At 56.6% G+C, this 20,377-nt stretch overlaps 1 protein-coding gene across 9 annotated transcripts; it reads left to right on the top strand.

The window, feature by feature from the left end:
- The first annotated feature begins 351 nt into the window (after positions 1–351).
- On the top strand, positions 352–20,191 carry Scrib (scribble planar cell polarity protein). Of its 9 annotated transcripts, none has more exons than XM_021182979.1 (38): positions 352–907; positions 2,375–2,492; positions 2,591–2,669; positions 2,767–2,856; positions 2,946–3,002; positions 3,088–3,151; positions 3,251–3,325; positions 3,391–3,535; positions 3,939–4,057; positions 4,652–4,851; positions 4,925–5,091; positions 5,174–5,304; positions 5,400–5,525; positions 6,251–6,415; positions 6,938–7,315; positions 8,198–8,260; positions 8,778–8,867; positions 9,349–9,426; positions 10,175–10,498; positions 10,603–10,683; positions 10,762–11,019; positions 11,856–11,966; positions 12,049–12,342; positions 12,416–12,604; positions 15,478–15,588; positions 15,663–15,719; positions 15,864–15,938; positions 17,259–17,321; positions 17,808–17,891; positions 18,047–18,145; positions 18,255–18,414; positions 18,491–18,638; positions 18,721–18,906; positions 18,984–19,126; positions 19,198–19,235; positions 19,354–19,428; positions 19,680–19,731; positions 19,815–20,191. In XM_021182979.1, the coding sequence occupies exons 1-38, from the start codon at positions 749–751 to the stop codon at positions 19,958–19,960; spliced, it is 4,998 nt and encodes a 1,665-aa protein (XP_021038638.1). In that variant the 5' UTR covers positions 352–748; the 3' UTR covers positions 19,961–20,191. The 9 variants fall into 9 exon arrangements, with proteins under 9 accessions (XP_021038638.1, XP_021038640.1, XP_021038641.1 ...); XM_029469924.1 differs by having other exon boundaries at positions 694–907; positions 5,177–5,304; XM_021182981.1 differs by lacking the exon at positions 17,808–17,891.
- The last annotated feature ends 186 nt before the right edge of the window (positions 20,192–20,377 follow it).

The raw sequence follows: 20,377 nt of genomic DNA, 5'->3' as shown, positions 1-20,377 counted from the left end.
TGGAATGTCTTATCTGGGTTCCAAGGCACCAGGGACAAGGAGGGCGTTCAGCCTGCTGTGCAGGGGTGAACAGGAGGGACGGGGTGGACAGGCCTTGCTTTATCTTCCTTTGTGGGGAGTGCTGGCTTGCAGCCTTGCTCACGTGAGTAGCTTTGAGAGCTGTCTGGCCCCGAGATCTGTAGGACCCAGGGCCAAGAGAGCATTTTGTGGGCGGTCTGGTGTCTGAGTTGTTACGCCTGCTAGTACGGGTCACGCCAGAGCGAGGCCGGAAGTCCCGACATGCTCCGCGCGAGACCGCTACGGGTCGTCGGAGACGCCACGCCGCGTGGCCCTTTGGGAGCTGTAGTTTTGAGCAGAGAGGGCGGGCCTAGGCTTCCCGGCGGGCTGCGCGGCTGGGCGGTTGTCGCGGGCAGCGGCGGCGGTTCCGGCTGCGGTGCTGCGGGCGGATGAGCTGCTAGGTGAGCAGGCCGGGCGGGATGCGGAGCCGCCGCCGCGCCCCCAGCGCCTAAGAAAGCGCTGCCGGGTCAGGCCGCGCTGCCAGCTGTGTGCCGCCGTCGGAGCCCACAGCTCGTATTGAACGCGGGCCGAGCCGAGCGCCGACCCCGGCCGCAGTCCGGGACCCGGCTGCCCGCCCCACCCCCGCGCGCGCCGCTCCGCCCGCGCTCGGCGCTCATGCGGGCCGAGCCCCGCCCCCCGGCCCGAGCCCGCCGAGCGCCTCCCGAGCCCGCGCTCACTGCCTGCCCGCATCATGCTGAAGTGCATCCCGCTCTGGCGTTGCAACCGGCACGTGGAGTCGGTGGATAAGCGGCACTGCTCGCTGCAGGTTGTGCCAGAGGAGATTTACCGCTACAGTCGTAGCCTGGAGGAGCTGCTCCTCGACGCCAACCAGCTGCGCGAGCTACCCAAGGTGAGCGGCCGCCGCACCTGCTGCCCCGCGCTCAGTTCTCGGGGTGGTGTATGACTTCTGGGGCAGCCGGCTGGAGCGAGATCTCAGCAGGCGCTGCCCGGGCTGGGCACCGCAACCTCCAGCCGGCCCTGCAGGTTCCTACTGGTCAGAGCCCCGCCCCAGCCAGCCCCACCCTCCTCCAGCCGCCGGTGTTGGCACCTGGTGGCAACCTGTCTGGGGACTGAGTGGATACTGAACCTAAAAGGGGAGCCAACAGAGAAGCTCGTGAGAGCACAGGAGGAGGATGGGTCCAGGGTGCGAGACCGACCCTGGTTAGCAACTGTTACAGCTAGTTGGGCTACTTTAAGGGTAGGGAGTTGGTTTTCTTGCACTGTGTTCTGCCTTCGTTTTGGGAGGAGAGGTTTGCAGTGCTGAGTGGGACTCTCCTAAGATAGTTGCAGTGTCAGATCTATTCTGTCATCGCTTAGCGGAGAGCCCACCTTTCGCTGTCTGTGTTCCTTCCTGTCGGGTTTGTTGTTGGGGTTTTCGTTGTTGGTTGTTCTGAGGCCACACTAGAAAGAAGGCCAAAGGAGGCAGGTTATGTAGGATTTACTTTTCTGAGATAGGGGACTCAGTGGTCTGATATTCTTGCAGGCTGGTGGCATTGGGGGTGTTCTTCATAGACCTTTATGGTATCCGTGTGTGAATCTTGGACATTTTGCACTTGTGTTTCTCTCTGGTGCCTTTTGTTGTTGTTGTTGTTATTGCTTTTTTTGTTCTGTTGTTTCTTGAGACAGGGTTTCCCCTTCGTAACCCTGGTTATCCTGGAATTCATTCTGTAGACCAGGCTGGCCTAGAACTCAGAGATCCACTTGCCTCTACGGGTACTAAAGATGTGCACCACCCACAACCCACCCCGGTGCTCTCTGGTGTTTTTATTGTTGTTCTCTCTTTGCCAAGCTCTTGCTGTTCATTGTTGGGGTTCCTGAAGAGCTCCAAACTCCTTTAGAAGAGGTAGTTTGGGTAGTCGGTAGGACACTGAGAGTGACTGACCCATAGGGCAGAGGGCAGGGGCTATCCATTTGGGAGCTGCTGATGTCTTGCCTGGGGCATGTTATCTGGGTGACATCTGGGTAATAGTGAGAGGTGGGCTTTCCGCAGAGAGATAAGAGCGCGTAGGTCTGACAGTATCTTAGGAGAGTTCGCCTCAGCAGTTGCAGAGTATCATTGCAGAACAGCAGTGGTACATGTGACAAATGACACAAGGGGGACCAGGCATCAGGTGGGCAGGGATGTGTTTTGCAGGCTTCTTTGTCTGGTTTTTCAGCACACTGGGTATCAGGGCTAGACCCGCAGAACCTTGTGTGACCTGGGATACAAAGAGGTCCAGGACCCTGTGGCCATGATCCTCCTGGTTTGGAAACTCTCCCATACCCATAGGGCTTTGGCTGTAGAGCCTGTTCCCCTGATCACATCTTCTGCCTACAGCCCTTCTTCCGACTGTTGAACTTGCGAAAGTTGGGCCTCAGTGACAACGAGATCCAGCGGCTGCCTCCTGAAGTGGCCAACTTCATGCAGCTGGTGGAGCTAGACGTGTCCCGGAATGGTAGGGGGGGGGGCTGGGTGGCACTCCGTGAACATAGAGGGGAGCGTAGGAGCTCCTGAGGCGTGCCATCCTCACGGCAAACCCCTCTCCGCACACAGATATTCCTGAGATACCTGAGAGCATAAAGTTCTGTAAGGCTCTGGAGATTGCAGACTTCAGTGGGAACCCCCTGTCCAGGTAAGCGTTAGCCCACAGTGTGGGTTGGCTCTTGGCCATGGCAGGGTCTAGAGCTCTTCCGTGAGTATCTGAGGCCTGTGTTGCTTTGTTTCTCCAGGCTTCCGGATGGCTTCACACAGCTACGCAGCCTGGCTCACCTGGCCCTGAATGATGTGTCCCTGCAGGCACTGCCTGGAGATGTGGGCAAGTGAGTGCCCCTTGATGAGTGGATATGGGTATAGGCAGTGCTTGTCTTGGTTCTGCCTTCCTCAGCCCTGGCCCTTGGTCTCTTTTCAGCCTGGCCAATCTGGTGACCCTGGAACTCCGGGAGAACCTGCTTAAATCTCTCCCTGCGTAAGTTTGGAGCCTCCACCCAACTGTGGTAGAGCTACGCTGGGGCGTGGCCTAAGTGGCCACATGCAGATGTTGTCTTCTGTAGGTCCCTGTCTTTCCTGGTGAAGCTGGAACAGCTGGATCTAGGAGGCAACGACCTGGAAGTGCTGGTGCAGTGAGGGCTGCCTGGGGAAGCAAGGGTGTGCTGTGGGGCAGCTGCTGCTCCTGGGTGTCACACTGCTTTCTCCTGTCTTTGTCCATTCTTGCAGCCTGACACCCTGGGGGCTCTGCCTAACCTTCGGGAGCTGTGGCTAGACCGAAACCAACTGTCAGCGCTGCCCCCGGTAAGTGAGGGTGGGACTGGCTTTATCCCCTACCTGCTGCCCTTTGACCTTTTGTCTGTCTGCAGGAGCTAGGCAATCTGCGGCGGCTGGTGTGCCTGGATGTGTCAGAGAACAGGCTGGAGGAGCTGCCTGTGGAATTGGGTGGGCTGGCACTGCTCACGGATCTGCTGCTTTCCCAGAACCTGCTTCAGCGGCTGCCAGAGGGCATCGGTCAGTGTGCCACTCACCAGTGACCTCTAGGTGCCAGAGAGGGGCTTGGGCTAGGATCTGACTTAACCCAGGTCAGAGGTGTCCAAAGAGGGCAGGTTCAGTAAGCTAAGGCCAAGATCAGATAACCACTCATCCAATTAGTACTCAGGCGTCAGGGTAGTTTGTGATGAAAGAATTGGGATGTAGGTTTCCAAGGACCAGGGGTGGGGAAGAGTCTTGGAAGCTGAGCGAGTCTGCAGTAAGAGGGGTGGGGGTGGGTATGGTAAGCATAAGAAATCTTGGAGACCCAGAGAAGCCCACTGTCACTGAAATGTGGGACCAGGCTATGGCCATTCGGAGGACCCACATACTCAAGTGCGCTTGACCTGATTTCAGTCTAGTCACCATGTCTCCTTGATGCCAGGTCAGCTGAAGCAGCTGTCTATCCTGAAGGTGGACCAGAACCGGCTGTGTGAGGTCACTGAGGCCATAGGGGACTGTGAGAACCTCTCGGAGCTGATCCTCACGGAGAACCTGTTAACGGTAGGGCAGCCCCGAGGCACCGAGCCTCTCAGGGAGGGTGTGATGAGCACGGTCAGTGCACCTGATGGCAGTGGCATGTGCTGCTGGTGGCTTATCCCAAGGGAGGGGCTTGCTAGGGCACTCTTGACATATGAGATTGCCTTGGATCCACAGGACCAGACTAGAGATGTCTGTGGTAGTGTGAGTCTCAGACTGAGAGACAGTAGCGTGGAACTTTCCCACAGTCATGGTAGTAAGAGAAGAGGGTGATGAGGAAACGAGCAGCAGGTGTGAGTAGCAGGTACCTCGAGTAGTGGAGGAGGCACAGAAACGTGGCCTTGGTAGGCTGAGCTGGGTGGCTATGGGTGAGGGCCAGAAAGGACAGTCTGGGTGTCAGGGAGCCTGGCGGGGTGTATGCTGTCCTTAAGGGGGAAAGGTGGAGGAGGGTGCCAACTGGTTCTATGTCTGGACCCCCTAACCATAGTTGCTTTGGGCTGTGGGGAACCCTGATAGCTATGGAGTTCGCCTTAAGGGAGACCTTTACTTTCCCAAGGCCTCCCTTTTCCTCCTAATCAGGGGTTTCTCTCAGCCTGAGACCCTTCCTTTGCGCGGCAGGCCTTACCCCACTCGCTGGGCAAGCTGACCAAGCTGACTAACCTCAATGTGGACCGGAACCATCTTGAGGTGCTGCCTCCTGAAATCGGAGGCTGTGTGGCCCTTAGTGTCCTCTCTTTGAGAGACAATCGCCTGGCTGTCCTCCCTCCTGAGCTTGCCCATACGGCTGAGCTGCACGTGCTTGACGTGGCTGGGAACCGGTGAGTGTCTGTGTGACCCCTGGGGTCCAGGCGGCATCCTGCTGTAAGCTGACTGTGCCCTCCTGGCGTCCAGGCTGCGGAGTCTGCCGTTTGCGCTCACCCACCTCAACCTCAAGGCACTGTGGCTGGCTGAGAACCAGGCACAGCCCATGCTCCGCTTCCAGACTGAGGATGACGCCCAGACGGGTGAAAAGGTGCTCACCTGCTACCTGCTGCCCCAGCAGCCCCTGCCAAGTCTCGGTAGGTTGCTGTTGGCTGGGCCCTGAATGGCGGGCGGTGAAACAGAGAGCCCAGCATGGGTCTCTGACTCTGCCTCCCACAGAAGACGCTGGACAGCAGAGCAGTCCCTCAGAGAGCTGTAGCGATGCCCCTCTGAGCCGTGTCAGTGTCATCCAGTTCGAGGACACCCTCGGAGGTGAAGAGGATGCTGAGGAAGCTGCGGCCGAGAAGCGGGTATGAAGGGGTGGGGACTGTGGGCTGTGCACTTCCATCCCACCCCTGCCTGACCCCTTCCCGGCCTCTGTTCCTCATCCCTGTCCCCATGGCAGGGCCTACAGCGTAGGGCCACACCTCATCCCAGTGAGCTCAAGGTGATGAAGAGGGGCATTGAAGAGCGCCGGAACGAGGCCTTCGTCTGCAAGCCTGACCTCAGCCCACCCTCGCCTTCAGAGGAGGTAGGCGAGAAGAGATCAGGAGCCCTGGGTGTCCATCCGTCCTGGCAGTGGGAGCTATGAGGGCAGAGGCTTCGTGAGGGAGGGGCCTGCAGATGAGCTGGTGAATGGATCTTGAACCACACGGGCAGGCAGCTGCTGAGGGTTGTGCTGGACAAAGGGTGCAGGTGGGTGGCTCTCATGTAGTCCCTCCCTGTGGAGTCAGAGGAAGGCGTAGCCTGGTGAGGGTGTCCCAGGGCCAAGTGCTAGGCACGCCATGGTGGCAGAGGTTGGGCTGAGGGAAGGCTTTATTCCCTTCATTCTCCCACCTGAACCTGGGAAGGAGTTAGGTGCTAGAACAGGGCAGGTCATTTGTTTATTGTGGAGCTTCTGTTGTTGGGGCTGGGGCATGCTTCTAGGTATCTAGACAGTGGCTAGATGCACAGGATGTGCGTGTACCAACTGTGCATGGCTACTCCCAACTTAGGGCGAGAACTCACTTGAGGTTGATGTCCTCCCAGGATCTTAGTATTTATTCTCCTGAGTCTGGGAGAAGGCATTGCCAAGGTCTGAGCCATAGAAGCGTGAGCATGCAAGACTGGATTCAGACTGGGAGTGATTGTAAGAAGTGAGCCTGCTGGGGCTGGGGCTGTTAGGGCCAGGGCAGCAGGAAGCCTAGGAGATCTGCCACACGGGGTAGCCTCTGGGTAACAAACTTCTGTGCAGCCTGACATCACCACTTGCTGTAGGAGAAGAGGCTGAGTGCAGAGTCTGCCTTGAGTGGAGGCTCTGTCCCGTCAGCAAGCACAGCCTCGGAAGGTGAGCCTGAGATCCTGCCGGCTGAGGTACAAGGGTTAGGCCAGCATGAGGCCATGCCTGCACAGGAGGAGTACACAGAAGACGACTATAACGAGGTAAGAGCAGACAGGAAGAAAGCCCGCGGGGCAGAAGGGCATCCGGGGGTCAATGCTGCTCATCCTATCTGTGTGTCTCCCAGAGGCAGCTGTGTGATTGGGGCCACACCAGTTATGGGTTGAGCAATAATGAGATATTAAAGGGCATCCTCTGGCAGTTTTGCAGAGTGCAGTACAGGGCAGTGGTCCTGAGGGTTCCTGGGAAGGGGGTTCTCTCAGCCAGGCTCAGTACTGTCAGATTTAGTACCTGTGGGCTTTCCCTAAACGCTATCCCCCACTTCACTGCCCTGGGTATAGTGTTCCCCTGCTAGCTCTTTATATGTTGTTAAGTTTCCGTTTGCATTTCCATGTGTGTCTGGGAAGAACGGCATCTTCTGATCTTAGCAGCTGAGTTCTCTGTGTCTCTCTACACGTACAGTGGGGACTGGTCAGCCTCAGGCTGTTACCTGTCGGCCCCATAACTGGGCCCTGAGAGGATTGAGCCAGGGCCAGGCTGCCACCCTCATCTTTCTTCCCACTCAGCCCACAGTGCACTTTGCAGAGGACACACTGATTCCTAGGGAAGACGGTGAAAGTGAAGAGGGGCAGCCTGAGGCTGCCTGGCCGCTGCCTAGTGGCCGGCAGAGGCTCATCCGCAAAGACACACCCCACTACAAGAAGCACTTCAAGATCTCCAAGCTCCCACAGCCTGAAGCTGTTGTGGCCCTGCTGCAAGGGGTGCAGACCGACAGGGAGGGCCCCACTGCAGGTTGGCACAATGGCCCACACACACCTTGGGCTCCTCGAGCCCATGAGGAGGAAGAGGAGGAGGAGGAGGAGAACAGGGATGAGGAGGAAGGCGAGGCCACCACGGAAGAAGATGACAAAGAAGAGGCTGTGGCTTCTGCTCCCTCTGTCAAGGTTTGTCATTCATACCCCTATCTGACCCAGGCTCTGCTGGCTTGTTAGCAGGCTGCTTTGGAACCTGGTGGGTAACAGCATGGAGGACATCCGGCCCTAAACTGACAGGCACAGGCAGGCCCTTGTCCAGCTCCTTGGCTGTCAGGAGAGGGGTAATGAATGTGTTTGCTGTGATCGGCCTTGCTTACCATTTAGTCCTAGGATTCCCTGCCATTGATCTTCGAAGTTCCTGGCAGCTCCCTGGGCCTACCTGGTGGGGTCGGAGGCCAAGGGCACTTGGAAGCTGAGGGTCCCTCTGTGTCCTGTGCGTTTCGGGGGAGTCTTAGACAAGGTCCCCCTCAGGAGCTGCTGGCTCTCTCAGGATCCTTCCTACCTCGGCCAGCCTAGAGGCCTTGCTGCTGGCCCATGGCTCATCCTGTGGCTCTTGTGCCTTGACAAGTCTTTTTGGGATTGCGGCAAATCTGTAGGACAGTGGCATCTCTTATCCTTGTGTTTGATTTCGATGTCTCAAAAAGAGCTTACCCACTCATTGGGGACTCGTCAAGGCCAGAGAAAGCCCCAGCTATTAAAAGTCCAGCCCTTTCCCGGAGAGTATAAGCTGTTAGTATATGATCTCTGGGAAAATTCTGGGCTTAAGTCAGAGACAGCCAAGAATAGACCTGGCCCTCTGGAGCCTTCATCCAAGCCACACTATATATGTGGTCTGCAGAAATGCTAATGATTTTACACACTTGGGAGATCTAGGGGGTAAGGTCCTGACTCAGATCACAGGGGCTTGATGGGTCTTCCTCTGTCCTGTCTACTCATGGTGAGGGCTGGGGAAGGTGGTGGCACTTCCCAGCGGTGGCTAACCTGCATGCCTCGCTGCTCCTGTCCTAACAGGGGGTGTCGTTTGACCAGGCCAATAACCTGCTGATAGAGCCTGCTCGCATTGAGGAGGAAGAGGTCTGTACTGCTCGCTGCTGCTCTATGCTCTGGGCCCGGGGCTACTGCTGACTTTTGCTTCCTGGGCTGCGGGCTCTCACTTCTTCCCATGTCCATGACCCCCCAACTCACATCCTCTCCCAGAAGAGTTCCTGACAGCTGCCACAGAACTGGGGTTCTGGTTCCACTTCCCTAGGGCCTCCTGGTCCCCACACTGGGGCAACCTGCCCTGTACGGGATGAATGGTGGTATTGGGCCATTTTCACATCCTCCTGTGAGCTGTGAGGTATCTTTACATACAGGAGCAAGGCCAGGCTTCACTTTCTGGAGGACAGCTAGCTTTGTACTGCAGGAGCTAGCTCACAGAAGTTGTGCCTGCCCTTGAATGGCAGGAGCCTCCCTGCTTCTCTCTGCTACCCAAGTGAGCACAGATACCCAGGGATGAGCTGATTGCAGTGTCTGCAGCCAGCCCTTCTGCTGCTGCAAGACCAGGGCATCACGGCTCTTTTCAGACATCTGTGTCCACTCTTGTTTCCAGTTAACACTCACGATCGTGCGGCAGACGGGGGGCCTGGGCATCAGTATCGCAGGGGGAAAAGGCTCTACCCCCTACAAAGGAGATGACGAGGTGAGCATCTGCCATCCAGTAACCAGTCTCCAGTCTCCTTGAGCCCTCTCCTGCGCACACCTGCCACTCTTGTCTCAGGAGATGTCCTTTAGAATGTGCTGCGTGGGTCCCCCAGGGTGACAGGTCAGAGGGTGGTCATCAAGCAGGGTAATAGGAGTCCGAGAATAACTAACAGGGCAGCTGAGCTGTTTCCTCTACAGACAGCTCTGGGGTCAGAAAAGTCTCTCGTAAGCTTGACTTGTGTGTTGTAGCTTCATGAGCGAGAGCCTTGCCAGCACTGAGAGCAGCCCTTCTGGCCTCGAAGCCTGCTGTTCCTTACTGTATTTGGGGTCTTGGCATCATCTCCAGAGCGTAGGCCAGGGCTGTCTTTGTAGAAAGTAGTTCTCTTACTGTCCAGTGGCCTCTGCACCCCTCACCCCATAAGGAAATGGTTCCTGCCTCTGCCTGTGCTCTTGTGGACTGGTCCCCACTTTTCCTCTAGGGCATTTTCATCTCTCGAGTGTCTGAAGAGGGCCCTGCAGCCCGTGCTGGAGTCCGAGTTGGTGACAAACTTCTTGAGGTAAGTAGTGACCCCTTGCCTTGCAGCAAGGGACAGCTGTGCCCTCTAAGGTCCGTAGAGTCCTGAGTACTCAGACACTTGGATGTCTCCATCTTCCCCAGAAGTCTAGGGCCCAAAGATAACCGGGTAAGGCTATTGCACTCTTAATCAGTAGGCTTAGAAGTCCCCCACCAAGTCCTCTCTCCCTCTGGATCTAGGTCAGTGGTAGATCCCTGGCTTACTGTGCATGACACTGTGGGTTTAGTCTCCATTTCTACAGAGGATGGGATAGTTTAAAAAACAAAAAAGCAGCCCTCGGGGTTGGCAAGAGGCTCCAGGCAGATTCTGAGTAGCCTGGTGGGGTCAGACCTCTGTGGAAGCCCTGGAGGTTTCTGTCTGGCCCCTTGGCCATTGGAGAGCTCTTAGGATAGCTTTGACCTTGCTGTGGAGACAAGGATGAGTGAGGCAGAGGAGGGCTCTGGGGCTCCCAAGGGGAAGCTGCTGTTCCTCGTGCTTTCCTGCTCAACTCTAATCCCAGGTCCACCTAGGAGCGAGCGACTGGGGCTGGCAGCTTAATACCTTCCGTGTTCTCTGCCAGGCAGATGACAGGTCCTGAGAAGGAGGCACCAGGATAGAGTGGTTAGCCTGGACCATGGCATGGAAACAAACACGGAAAGAGCACACACACACACACAGTCTGATGTTAGGCCGGCTGTGTCTGGAACTGGAAGCTGATTGTGCCATGGCCGTGGCCTTCTGTTGCCCACAGGTGAATGGTGTAGCCTTGCAGGACGCAGAGCACCATGAGGCCGTGGAAGCACTTCGGGGGGCAGGTGCTGCTGTGCAGATGCGAGTGTGGAGGGAAAGAATGGTGGAGCCGGAGAACGCAGTCACTATTACCCCCTTACGTCCTGAAGATGACTATAGTCCCCGAGAGTGGCGGGGAGGTGGCCTGCGCCTTCCCCTGCTCCAGCCTGAGACTCCTGTACCCCTCCGTCAGCGCCATGCTGCCTGTCTCGTGCGCAGTGAAAAGGGGCTGGGCTTCAGCATTGCTGGTGGAAAGGGCTCCACACCTTACCGGGCTGGTGATGGGGTGAGTTAGTGGTGTGTGGGGCATAGAGGGGGCTATCCCTGATGGGCAGAGGCATGTCAGATCTCCAGTATCGTGGCTTTAGTGTGGCTTCTCCATCCTTACAGGGCATCTTTATATCCCGCATTGCAGAGGGAGGGGCTGCTCACCGGGCAGGCACTCTACAGGTTGGCGACCGTGTCCTCTCGGTGAGTGGGGCCGGGTGTTGCCTGACTAATGCTGTTTGTTTGTCCTGCTTCCCCTCTCTGATGTGAGTGTCCCTGCAGATCAATGGAGTGGACATGACTGAGGCACGGCACGACCATGCTGTCTCCCTGCTGACTGCTGCTTCCCCTACCATCTCCCTGCTTCTGGAGAGGGAGACTGGAGGGACTTACCCACCTAGCCCTCCCCCCCATTCCTCCCCAACCCCTGCTGCTACTGTTGCTGCTACCGTGAGCACTGCCGTCCCCGGGGAACCTCTGCTACCTAGGCTGTCCCCTAGCCTCTTGGCCACTGCCTTGGAAGGACCATACCCTGTGGAGGTGAGACACCACCCACCCATGTCCTGCTCAGTCCCAGGACCCTCTGTCAGCAGTGGTGTGGTCACGCTAGGCAGAACGAAGTACACAGCCTTTCTTCTTTGTTAATTGCAGGGGGTTTTTCTTATTTATTCTTTTCATGTATTACATCCCAAGTGTAGTTCCTCTCCTTCCAGTCCTCCCTCCCTCGCCTCTTCCTATCTCCCCGCCATCCCCTCCTCTTCCTCTTCCCTTCAGAAAAGAGCAGGCCTCCCAGGGTCTGCAACTTAGTATACGTGCCATATCAAGTTGCAGTGAGACTAGATTCATCCCCTCAATTAAGGCTTGAGGAGGCAATTCAGGAGAGGAAGGGGTCCCCAAAGCAGGCAAGAGTCAAACTCAGCCCCCGCTCCTATTGTCAGGAGTCCCACAAAAACACTAAGATATGCAACTACAGCATCCACAGAGGACCTAGCTCAGACCCACAGAGGCTCCCTGGGAGCCCTTCTGAGCCCTGGTTGGTTGATTCTGGGGGCTGTTTGCTTGTGGTGCCCTTGACCCCTCAATACACAGCCTTTCTGCACAAGCCCAAGAAGCTAAGGCATCCCAGTCAGCCTCCGTGGTGTTTTCCATTGTACTGCCCAAGCATAATCGTCTGTCAGTAGCCTGCTGTTACATGCTGTAGTCCGGAAGGATGTGTAGATGTTGGGCTATGTGCATATCTGGGTAGCAGACTGCCCCACAGATAGGGAGATGGGCAGCATAGGCCCGTCCTTCCCGTCCTTGCAGAGCCCATGGCCAGTATGTTGGTCCCTTTAACCCTTGCCCTGTTCTGACTGAGGTCCACCCTATGTCCCCAGGAAATCTGCCTGCCCAGGGCTGGTGGCCCATTGGGGCTTAGCATTGTAGGAGGTTCTGACCACTCCAGCCACCCGTTTGGTGTCCAAGATCCCGGTGTATTCATCTCCAAGGTAAGTAAGCCTGGCAGGCAACTCTCAGGGCAGCCGCCATCACTGCAGCCCGGTCTACTGGATTCTCTCTCCTACCCTGCAGGTGCTTCCTCGGGGCCTGGCTGCTCGCTGTGGCCTTCGGGTTGGGGACCGCATCCTAGCAGTGAATGGGCAGGATGTTCGGGAGGCCACACATCAAGAGGCAGTCAGTGCCCTGCTCAGGCCCTGCCTGGAGCTGTGTCTGCTTGTGCGGAGGGACCCACCACCCCCGGGCATGCGGGAACTCTGCATCCAGAAGGCCCCTGGGGAGAAGCTGGGTATCAGCATCCGTGGAGGTGCCAAGGGTCACGCGGGGAACCCCTGTGACCCTACAGATGAGGGCATCTTTATCTCCAAGGTGAGGGCTCTTTCTTCATGAGACCGTACGTAGATAGGTGGCTGCTGCTGGTCTCACACTGTTCTTCCTACAGGTGAGCCCCACAGGAGCTGCCGGGCGTGATGGGCGGCTGCGTGTGGGGCTGCGGCTGCTAGAAGTGAACCAACAGAGCCTGCTGGGCCTTACCCATGCGGAGGCAGTGCAGCTGCTGCGCAGCGTGGGCGACACCCTTACCGTGCTTGTCTGTGATGGTTTTGACACCAGCACCACCACAGCCCTGGAGGTTAGTTGTCTACGCTGGGGACTAGTGCTGACCTAGCATTGACCTTTAGAGTCTGCACAGTACTGAGCTTTGTGGCAGTGGTGGGTACTGTGTCTAGTAGGCCCTTTGCTGGTCATTGTACTGGAGGCTGTGGTCTGGGCAGGTAGGCAGTGCAGAGGTGGGTGTGTCTGTCCGTGTGATTAGTTCCTGAGAGAAGGTCTCTGAGAAGGCAGTACTTGAGAGCATGTGGCAGCTGGCTGAAAGGACAAGGAGCCCTGCCCAGTCCCCCTGAATCTGACCTCCCAAGGCAAAGGTAGCTCCCTAGCCCTGCTGGCCCTTAGGGTACCCCTCTGGCAGTCCCTTGGCAGAGCTTACTCTCACTTTCTGGTCACTGGCTTTGTTTTTGTATACCACAGGGCATGGGCACAGGGTAGAGAGAGCAACTATTGTTCTCTTGCTCCCTGGAGCAGAACAAGAGTATCCAGCCATCAGCACTAGGCCTAGGCCCAAGAGGCAAGCGCGCTCTGGACAGGCCTCCCTCTAGGCTCTCCAGGTGCATGCTTCATCATTGTCCTGCTTTCTACCTGCAGTCCTCGGGACCCCTCCACATCTTCACCTGTAGGTCCAAGTGGGTCTTGAAGGGACCTTCATGTGCACTGGCTGCCTGCTGTTCCCAGACATCCTTGTGAGCCATTCTGGTCTCTAGTGTATTGGCGGCTGTATTACCACTCCCTGTCGGGTTTATCGCTTCAACCTTAGGGACGTGCAGACATCCTGGGTTGGTTGGTCTTCTTGTAGTAAATCTTTGGATTAGTGACTTCCTGTCAGATGCTGGCAGAAAGATACCCTCTGGCCACACACCCTGCACTTTGTCCCGGACGAGCTTGTGAGCATCACTTGGATGGCACACAAGTTACTTTGTCCTCCCATCTAGATGGATCCTGGGCCAGATGGAGCCTCTGTGAGGTGCTACTCCCTTGGGCTGGAGGTTGTCCTTGTCCCACTTCTCCCCAGGGGACTCCTATGTCCTGGGGAAGAAGCTCGGATGACTTCAACATAAAGAAAACGCTTTTGTTTCCTTACATTAGCATGCGTATTTAAAAGTGCTGCTTCATGCAGACTTCAGTTTTTGAGTTCGGAACAAAGCTCTCTGGAAAGAGTGAGGACCTCAGTGTTGGAGCTGCTGTGGTCCTGGGTCCCTTGGCTATGCATGCATCTGGTCCCTGCTGCAGTAACCTAGGCTGCTCCTACAGTACACAGGAGGCTCATGAGTGTAGGGAAGCAGCTGTGTATCTGTGTGTGCTGAGGCCTGCTAAGGCCTGTCTTGGCTGGATCTTCGTCTGAATCCTGTCTGAAGAGCAAGGCTAGTGAGAAGCTATGGGCCCCTGAGAGCTGACCAAGAGCCTTTGAGGAGCCCTTTCCTGTCCATGCAGTCTCTGCTATAACCACGGTCCCTTCCATCTGTCTCAAGATGCCTTGGCTGCTCTTTTGTTGCAAGTGCACACCTTCACATCTTCTGCCGCCTGACGGGGAGTTCACCCTGGGCCTTGCATGGAGCTCCGCCCACCCGCCTGCAGCCTGCCCCGCGACCCCCCTTGGGCTTCCCAGCCTGAAGTTTTGCTTCCACTGAGCTTGTGCTTTCACTGAGCTTGTGCTTTCTTGATGCTTCTGGCTCCAGGGTTTGTTTGAAACAGGTCTCCCTGTGTAGCCAAGGTTGGCTGTCCCCTAAGCCCTCTCAGGTGGCAGTCACATTTGTGTGCCACCATATCCAGCTGTGGTTCTGCCTCCCTTTGAGAATGCGGTGCTTTGGTTGCCAACATTCACAGAATTTATGAATTAAGGCTTTTTCTTTAGAGCTGTGTATGGGTTCGGATTTTATTTTTGTTCTGATTTTTAAAAAGTCAGGATCTCTTATGTAGCTCTGGCTGTCCTGGAACTCATTAGGTAGACTAGAGTGACCTTGAACTCACCAAGACCTACCTACCTGCCTCCACCTCCCAAGTGCTGGGATTAAAAGTATTCGCTACCACACCCAGCTGTTTTGTTTTCTTCCTTCCTTCCTTCCTTCCTTCCTTCCTTCCTTCCTTCCTTCCTTCCTTCCTTCCTTCCTCTCTCTCTCTCTCTCTCTCTCTCTCTCTCTCNTCCTTCCTTCCTTCCTTCCTTCCTTCCTTCCTCTCTCTCTCTCTCTCTCTCTCTCTCTCTCTCTTTTTCTCTTTTTCTCTTTTTCTCTTCTTTCTTTTTCAGTAATTTTTTTTATTCACTTTATATCTGGATCACAGCCTTCCCCACCCTTACAAGTCCCTCTCCCTATTGTCCCCCCACCCTTTGGGTACCACACCACCCTGGGACATCAGGTTCCAGCAGGACTAGGCACATCCTCTCCCAGAGAGGCACAACTAGGGAGTGCAGGTAGGTGAGCGGGATTCAGAGGCAGGCAACAGTCTGAGTCAGCCTCCACTCCCATTGTTAGGGGGCCACATAAAGACCAAGCTGCAGGAGGTGACTCTCCCCTTACAGTGTTTGTGAAGTTTCACTCAGCACCCAGACTCTACCTTCTAGGTGCAGCCTACCCATCTGGGAGTGACATTCTGCTGCCAAGCCTTTGTGATGGCCATGCTTCCTTTGTCCCCAGAGTGACCACACTCAGCTTGTTTTATCCCCATACCAAGCAGTATGGCTGAGCATAGCTGCTTTACATTCCTGTCATGTGCAGACATGACCGACACCCACAGTAATACCATGAACCTAGGACCACAAATCCTCTTTGTCCCTGGAAAGCTGGGGACACAAGGGTCATGGGTGGACCAACAGGTTGTTGAGAATGTGAGGTCTTGGGTCCAGGCCTCAGCCTGCCTCAGAAGTGGGACCTCGCCAGCCTACTTCTTTCCTTTCAGGTGTCCCCAGGTGTCATTGCCAACCCATTTGCAGCAGGCCTTGGCCACAGGAACAGTCTGGAAAGCATTTCGTCCATTGACCGGGAACTGAGTCCTGAAGGCCCAGGCAAGGTCAGGATCAAAGTGGCTGGTAACCTGGGACTGGCTCTGAGCTACTAGTTCCTGACCGTCTGCTCTGCCTACAGGAGAGAGAGTTGGCCAGTCAAGCCCTACCCTGGGATCCTGAGTCTGCAGAGACCACGGTGAGTCCCACACTGGCCTAGCTCAGAGCCCAGGGTAGACTCTCCTGTCAGGACATTGCAGTGGTGAACACTTCCCAGAGGTGGCAGGCAGCCACATCCCTGGAATGTAAATCTCTTAGCAGTGTGGTCCACTCTGTTCTCCAGGGTCGGAATCTAGAGCCCCTGAAGCTGGACTATCGTGCCCTGGCCGCCCTGCCCAGTGCTGGGAGTTTGCAGAGAGTAAGTGGTGCATGCCGGGTGTTACACCATGGCCTGTCCCTAACCTGTTGTCTGCCTATCAGGCTTTTCCTTGTCTGAGGGAGCTACTGCTGCTGCCTGTGTCCCAAGGCCACCATGCAGAGAGCTTTTGTCTTAGATCAGGCATGGCTTGTAGCTATCAAAGCTGTGACGCTGCCTCCCAGCTAGGCAGCATTTGAGGTTTTTGTTGTTCTTGTTTGGCAGTGAGGATACAGGATGGAGCGAGCCTCTTGGATGCACTAGTCAGGCAACCACCGCTGACCTCCATGTCCAGCCCTTGGCTGTCAGGCTCCTCACACTGGGGCAGTTACGATTCCCTCTCATAGGTGCAGAGGATGGCCTTTGAAAGCCCTAACCTCTTCCCTAGTATCTACCCCCAAAGAGTTGGCCTGGCAGAGCTTAACCTGCTTCAGGCAGGCTGCCGGGAAGAGGAGGCAGCTGTCATTCCTCACAGCCATCCTGGAGGGGTCTCATGAGTGGTCACCATGGAGCGGGTGGGCTGAAGCAGCAGCTGCAGCCTGTGGAAGGAGACCTCATGGGTGGGGGAGACTGAGCAGTGCTGACAGCTGGTCTGGGAGTGGCCACTCGGGCCTCGGGAGGGATGTGGCCTTCAAGGCAGTTGTGGGCCTGAGGACAGGCAGAAAGGACATTTGGTCCCCATTGTTCTCCGGGAGGTTTGCAAAACTATCATTCCCAGAAGATGTTGGGAGACCATTGCCAGAATGTGAGTGCCCAAGGGGTGGGCTTGGCCAGGACAGTGCGTGGCGGGCGGGGCGGGGCGGGGAGGATAGGAAAAGGTCAGGAAGGGCCTGGATGTCAAGTAACACATTTGGATTTCTGGGTGCTCTCTCCCCTCCCCAGCCACTCTAGCAGAGAAACCAGCATGGGTTGAGAAAGGGAGCAGCAGGTCTAGGCTGAGATGCTTCTCAGGGTCAGGTACCAGTGGTGGGTGCACTTTTGGGTCCCAACTATCTAGTTTCAATCTGTTCATCTGTTCCCAGCTCTCCTTGGAGAACTTAGGGCTGCACCCTTGGCAGTAACACACTGCTGTGAGCAGGCACCTAACTGTCAAACCTAGGCCCTGGGGAGAGCAGAGGAGGCTAGGGCCTTGGAGAAGGAAAGTCCTTTATGGAGGCCTCCTGGTCATCCAGGCCTAACTGGTGACACCCCTGGACTGTGGTCAGGTTAGGACACACAGGAGCTGTCTCTGTGCTGCCAGGATAAATGCTCAGACCCGTTCCTTCCCTGGTAGACTGCTAGCCTAGGTGACTCTCCTTTCCAACCACTGCCTTCTTCCTCAAGGGACCATCTGTGACCACTGGAGGGAAGATGACTGAGGCTCCCTGTTCCCCTGGCAGTCAGCAAGTGAGCATACCAGTTACAGGTGCCCCACTGGGGCAGCAGATGGGTACTGGTATGCAGGGTCCTTTGGGGTGGTGGTGTCATACTTTTTTGTCCAGGGATACCTTTCTGATTAAACCTGACCTTGATGAAGGCAGGGACACTGCTGGAGTTCAGGCATCCAAAAGATGAGCATAAGATTGTTTCTGTACAGTTGCCCTTCGTGTCTATGGGTCCCGCCTACTCCCAACATCCCCACTTCATGGAACAGCATTCCTGACGGTGCATTACAGGGTGGGGGTGGGCACAGGGCCATTCCCGCCTAGCTCCTAGCCTCAACCCTGCCAAGATAGATATTTGAATGAGTGTGTCCTTGTAGCCTGCCTTGTCTCCAGCGTGCTCTCTGTCTTTCTCTTCTCCTCCTCCTCCTCCTCTTCCTCCCCTTCCCTGCTTTCACTCCTGGACCTCTGATCCTGCTCTCCTCTGCCACTGTTCCCTTCACCTTTACAGACAAAACCGGGGGTGATCCAGCCATTGGCTCAGGCCTGGCCAAGGAACTCCCCGGCCCCCAGGGGCAGAGGTGGTCCCTGTTCTGTGAGTGTCCTATTCCGTAGTGGGTGAGGGTGGAGCAGTTGCTTCCAGAGCACGATGGGGGTGGGGGTCAGCGGTGGTTGGAGGATACAGAGGTGGGTCTGGGCAGTGGCTGCACTGGGACAGCCGCCCAACCTCACTCGTGGGTGTTTCCCCAGCCACCCTCCCCTGATGAACTGCCAGCCAATGTGAAGCAGGCGTATAGGGCCTTCGCAGCTGTGCCCACTGTGCATCCTCCTGAGAACAGTGCTACCCAGGTATGTGCGGTGGTGCCCTGCTGCTACTGTGTGCTCTATAGAGTGGGCACCCAAGGTGAGGGCCCCAAGAGAAACAGCAGCCAAGTCTGAGGGCCCACTCCCCCTCTAGCCTCCAACACCTGGTCCCGCAGCCTCCCCAGAGCAGCTGTCCTTCCGTGAACGACAAAAGTACTTCGAGCTGGAGGTACGGGTGCCTCAAGCAGAGGGTCCCCCAAAGCGCGTGTCCCTGGTGGGTGCTGATGACTTGCGGAAGATGCAGGAGGAGGAAGGTGAGGAGCCTAACTTGAGGAGAGGCCTGGGTGGAGTGATGACCTAGCCTTGTCTGATATGTCTTCCTGTCCACAGCTCGCAAGCTGCAGCAGAAGAGGGCGCAGATGCTTCGGGAAGAAGCAGTAACCTCAGGGCCTGACATGGGGCTCGCCTCAGGCAGGGAGTCCCCAGATGATCAGCAGGAGGCTGAGCAGCCCTGGGCTGTGCCAAGCCATGCAGGGGGGTGAGTACAGGAGGCCAAGCCCCACTACCTGGCTTGTCTGCTTCATCCCCTTTCTCACAAATAGCCCTGTCTGCTGCTCCAGCCCTAGCCCATCATCACCCCCACCCCTGGGAGGCAACGCCCCTGTGAGGACAGCCAAAGCTGAGCGACGCCATCAGGAACGGTTACGCATGCAGAGCCCCGAGCTTCCTGCCCCGGAACGGGCCCTGTCTCCTGCAGAGCGACGGGCTCTAGAGGCAGAGAAGCGAGCTCTGTGGAGGGCAGCCAGGTGAGTGCCTCCCTACCGCCTACCAGACCACGCACATACACAAGGTCCAGTCAGCAGCATCCTCTTTGGTTCCACAGAATGAAATCTCTGGAGCAGGATGCTCTCCGTGCACAGATGGTCCTTAGCAAGTCCCAGGAAGGCCGTGGCAAGAGAGGACCCTTGGAACGGCTGGCTGAGGCCCCTTCACCTGCACCCACCCCATCACCCACACCATTGGAAGGTATGTGTTTCCAGGGGCCAGCGGGGCTCCACCTGCTGGGAGAACTCCTAACTCTCTTCTTGTTCCCTTAGACTTCGGCCTCCAGACCAGTGCCTCCCCTGGACGCTTGGTAAGGAGCCTACATCTAAGACCCTTCCCCCGTACTGTGGCCTGAGGCAGCAGGGCTCTAGACTCCCCCAGCCTCACCTCCCTTGCACTCTGCCTTTCCCTCATGCTGTCTTTTCAAGCCTTTGTCTGGAAAGAAGTTTGACTACAGGGCCTTCGCAGCCCTGCCCTCTTCCAGACCTGTGTATGACATCCAGGTACTGGAGGCCGCTTGGCCCATCTGCACGCTCCTCCCAACCCATCCTTGCCTGTCCCCTGCCTTCCTCCAGTCCTTTCTGTGCTTCCTACTGTTTCCTGTATGTGGGGCCTCCCTACCCACCTTGTTTTCAGCCCAGTGTACTCTGACCAATGACCTAGGCTCTGTGGGCCTAGCCCCTGACAGCCATGCCTGCATGGGTAAGTTCAGGCAGGTCTGGGACCTGCCCTGACCAGCTTGTCTCCCCATCAGTCACCAGATTTCGTGGAGGAGCTGAGGACTTTGGAAGCATCTCCCAGTCCTGGTGAGTAGGCGCCTGTCTGGGGTGAGGGCCCTATACCCAGAGTTTTGGCTGCCCTTGGCTCACAGCCTACCCTGCCCTACCAGGCTCCCAGGAAGAAGATGGAGAAGTGGCCTTGGTGCTCCTTGGCAGGCCCTCACCTGGCGCTGTGGGCCCTGAAGACATGACGCTGTGCAGCAGCCGTCGGTCTGTGCGGCCAGGACGCCGGGGCCTGGGCCCTGTGCCCTCCTAGGGCCAGGTGCCTCCCCAGACTTAGGGTGGGGAGCCTGCCAGCTTCATCACCTCCCTTATCCCAAGTCTGTTAGCCTTGGTGTTAGCATTTTAAAGAGACCCCCTCAGGAGTTCTGGCTTCTGATTAACTGCCCCATAGCCGGGATCTCGTGGCGAGACTGTAACTAGTGATGTTTGTACAACCAAAGACTCTATTTTGTGGTTTAAGAAGAATAAAGTTACCTACGTTTTACCTTCTCTTGTCCTTTTGTCCTGCCTGCTCATACCGATCCTCCTGCCCTGTGAGCCCCAGTGGTCAAGGCTGCCTTCCCATATCATCCCTTACACTGGCACCAGTTCCCTAGAGCATTTAAAAGCCACTGTCCTCTAGCTTGGGTCCAGACTGGCGGGGGCTATGGAATTGTGCACATAAATGCCG

Source organism: Mus caroli, chromosome 15, assembly GCF_900094665.2.
Source record: "Mus caroli chromosome 15, CAROLI_EIJ_v1.1, whole genome shotgun sequence".
NCBI classification, from domain to species: Eukaryota; Metazoa; Chordata; class Mammalia; order Rodentia; family Muridae; genus Mus; species Mus caroli.
Note: the sequence above shows the minus strand (reverse complement) of the source record. Positions and strands in the feature narration are given on the sequence as shown.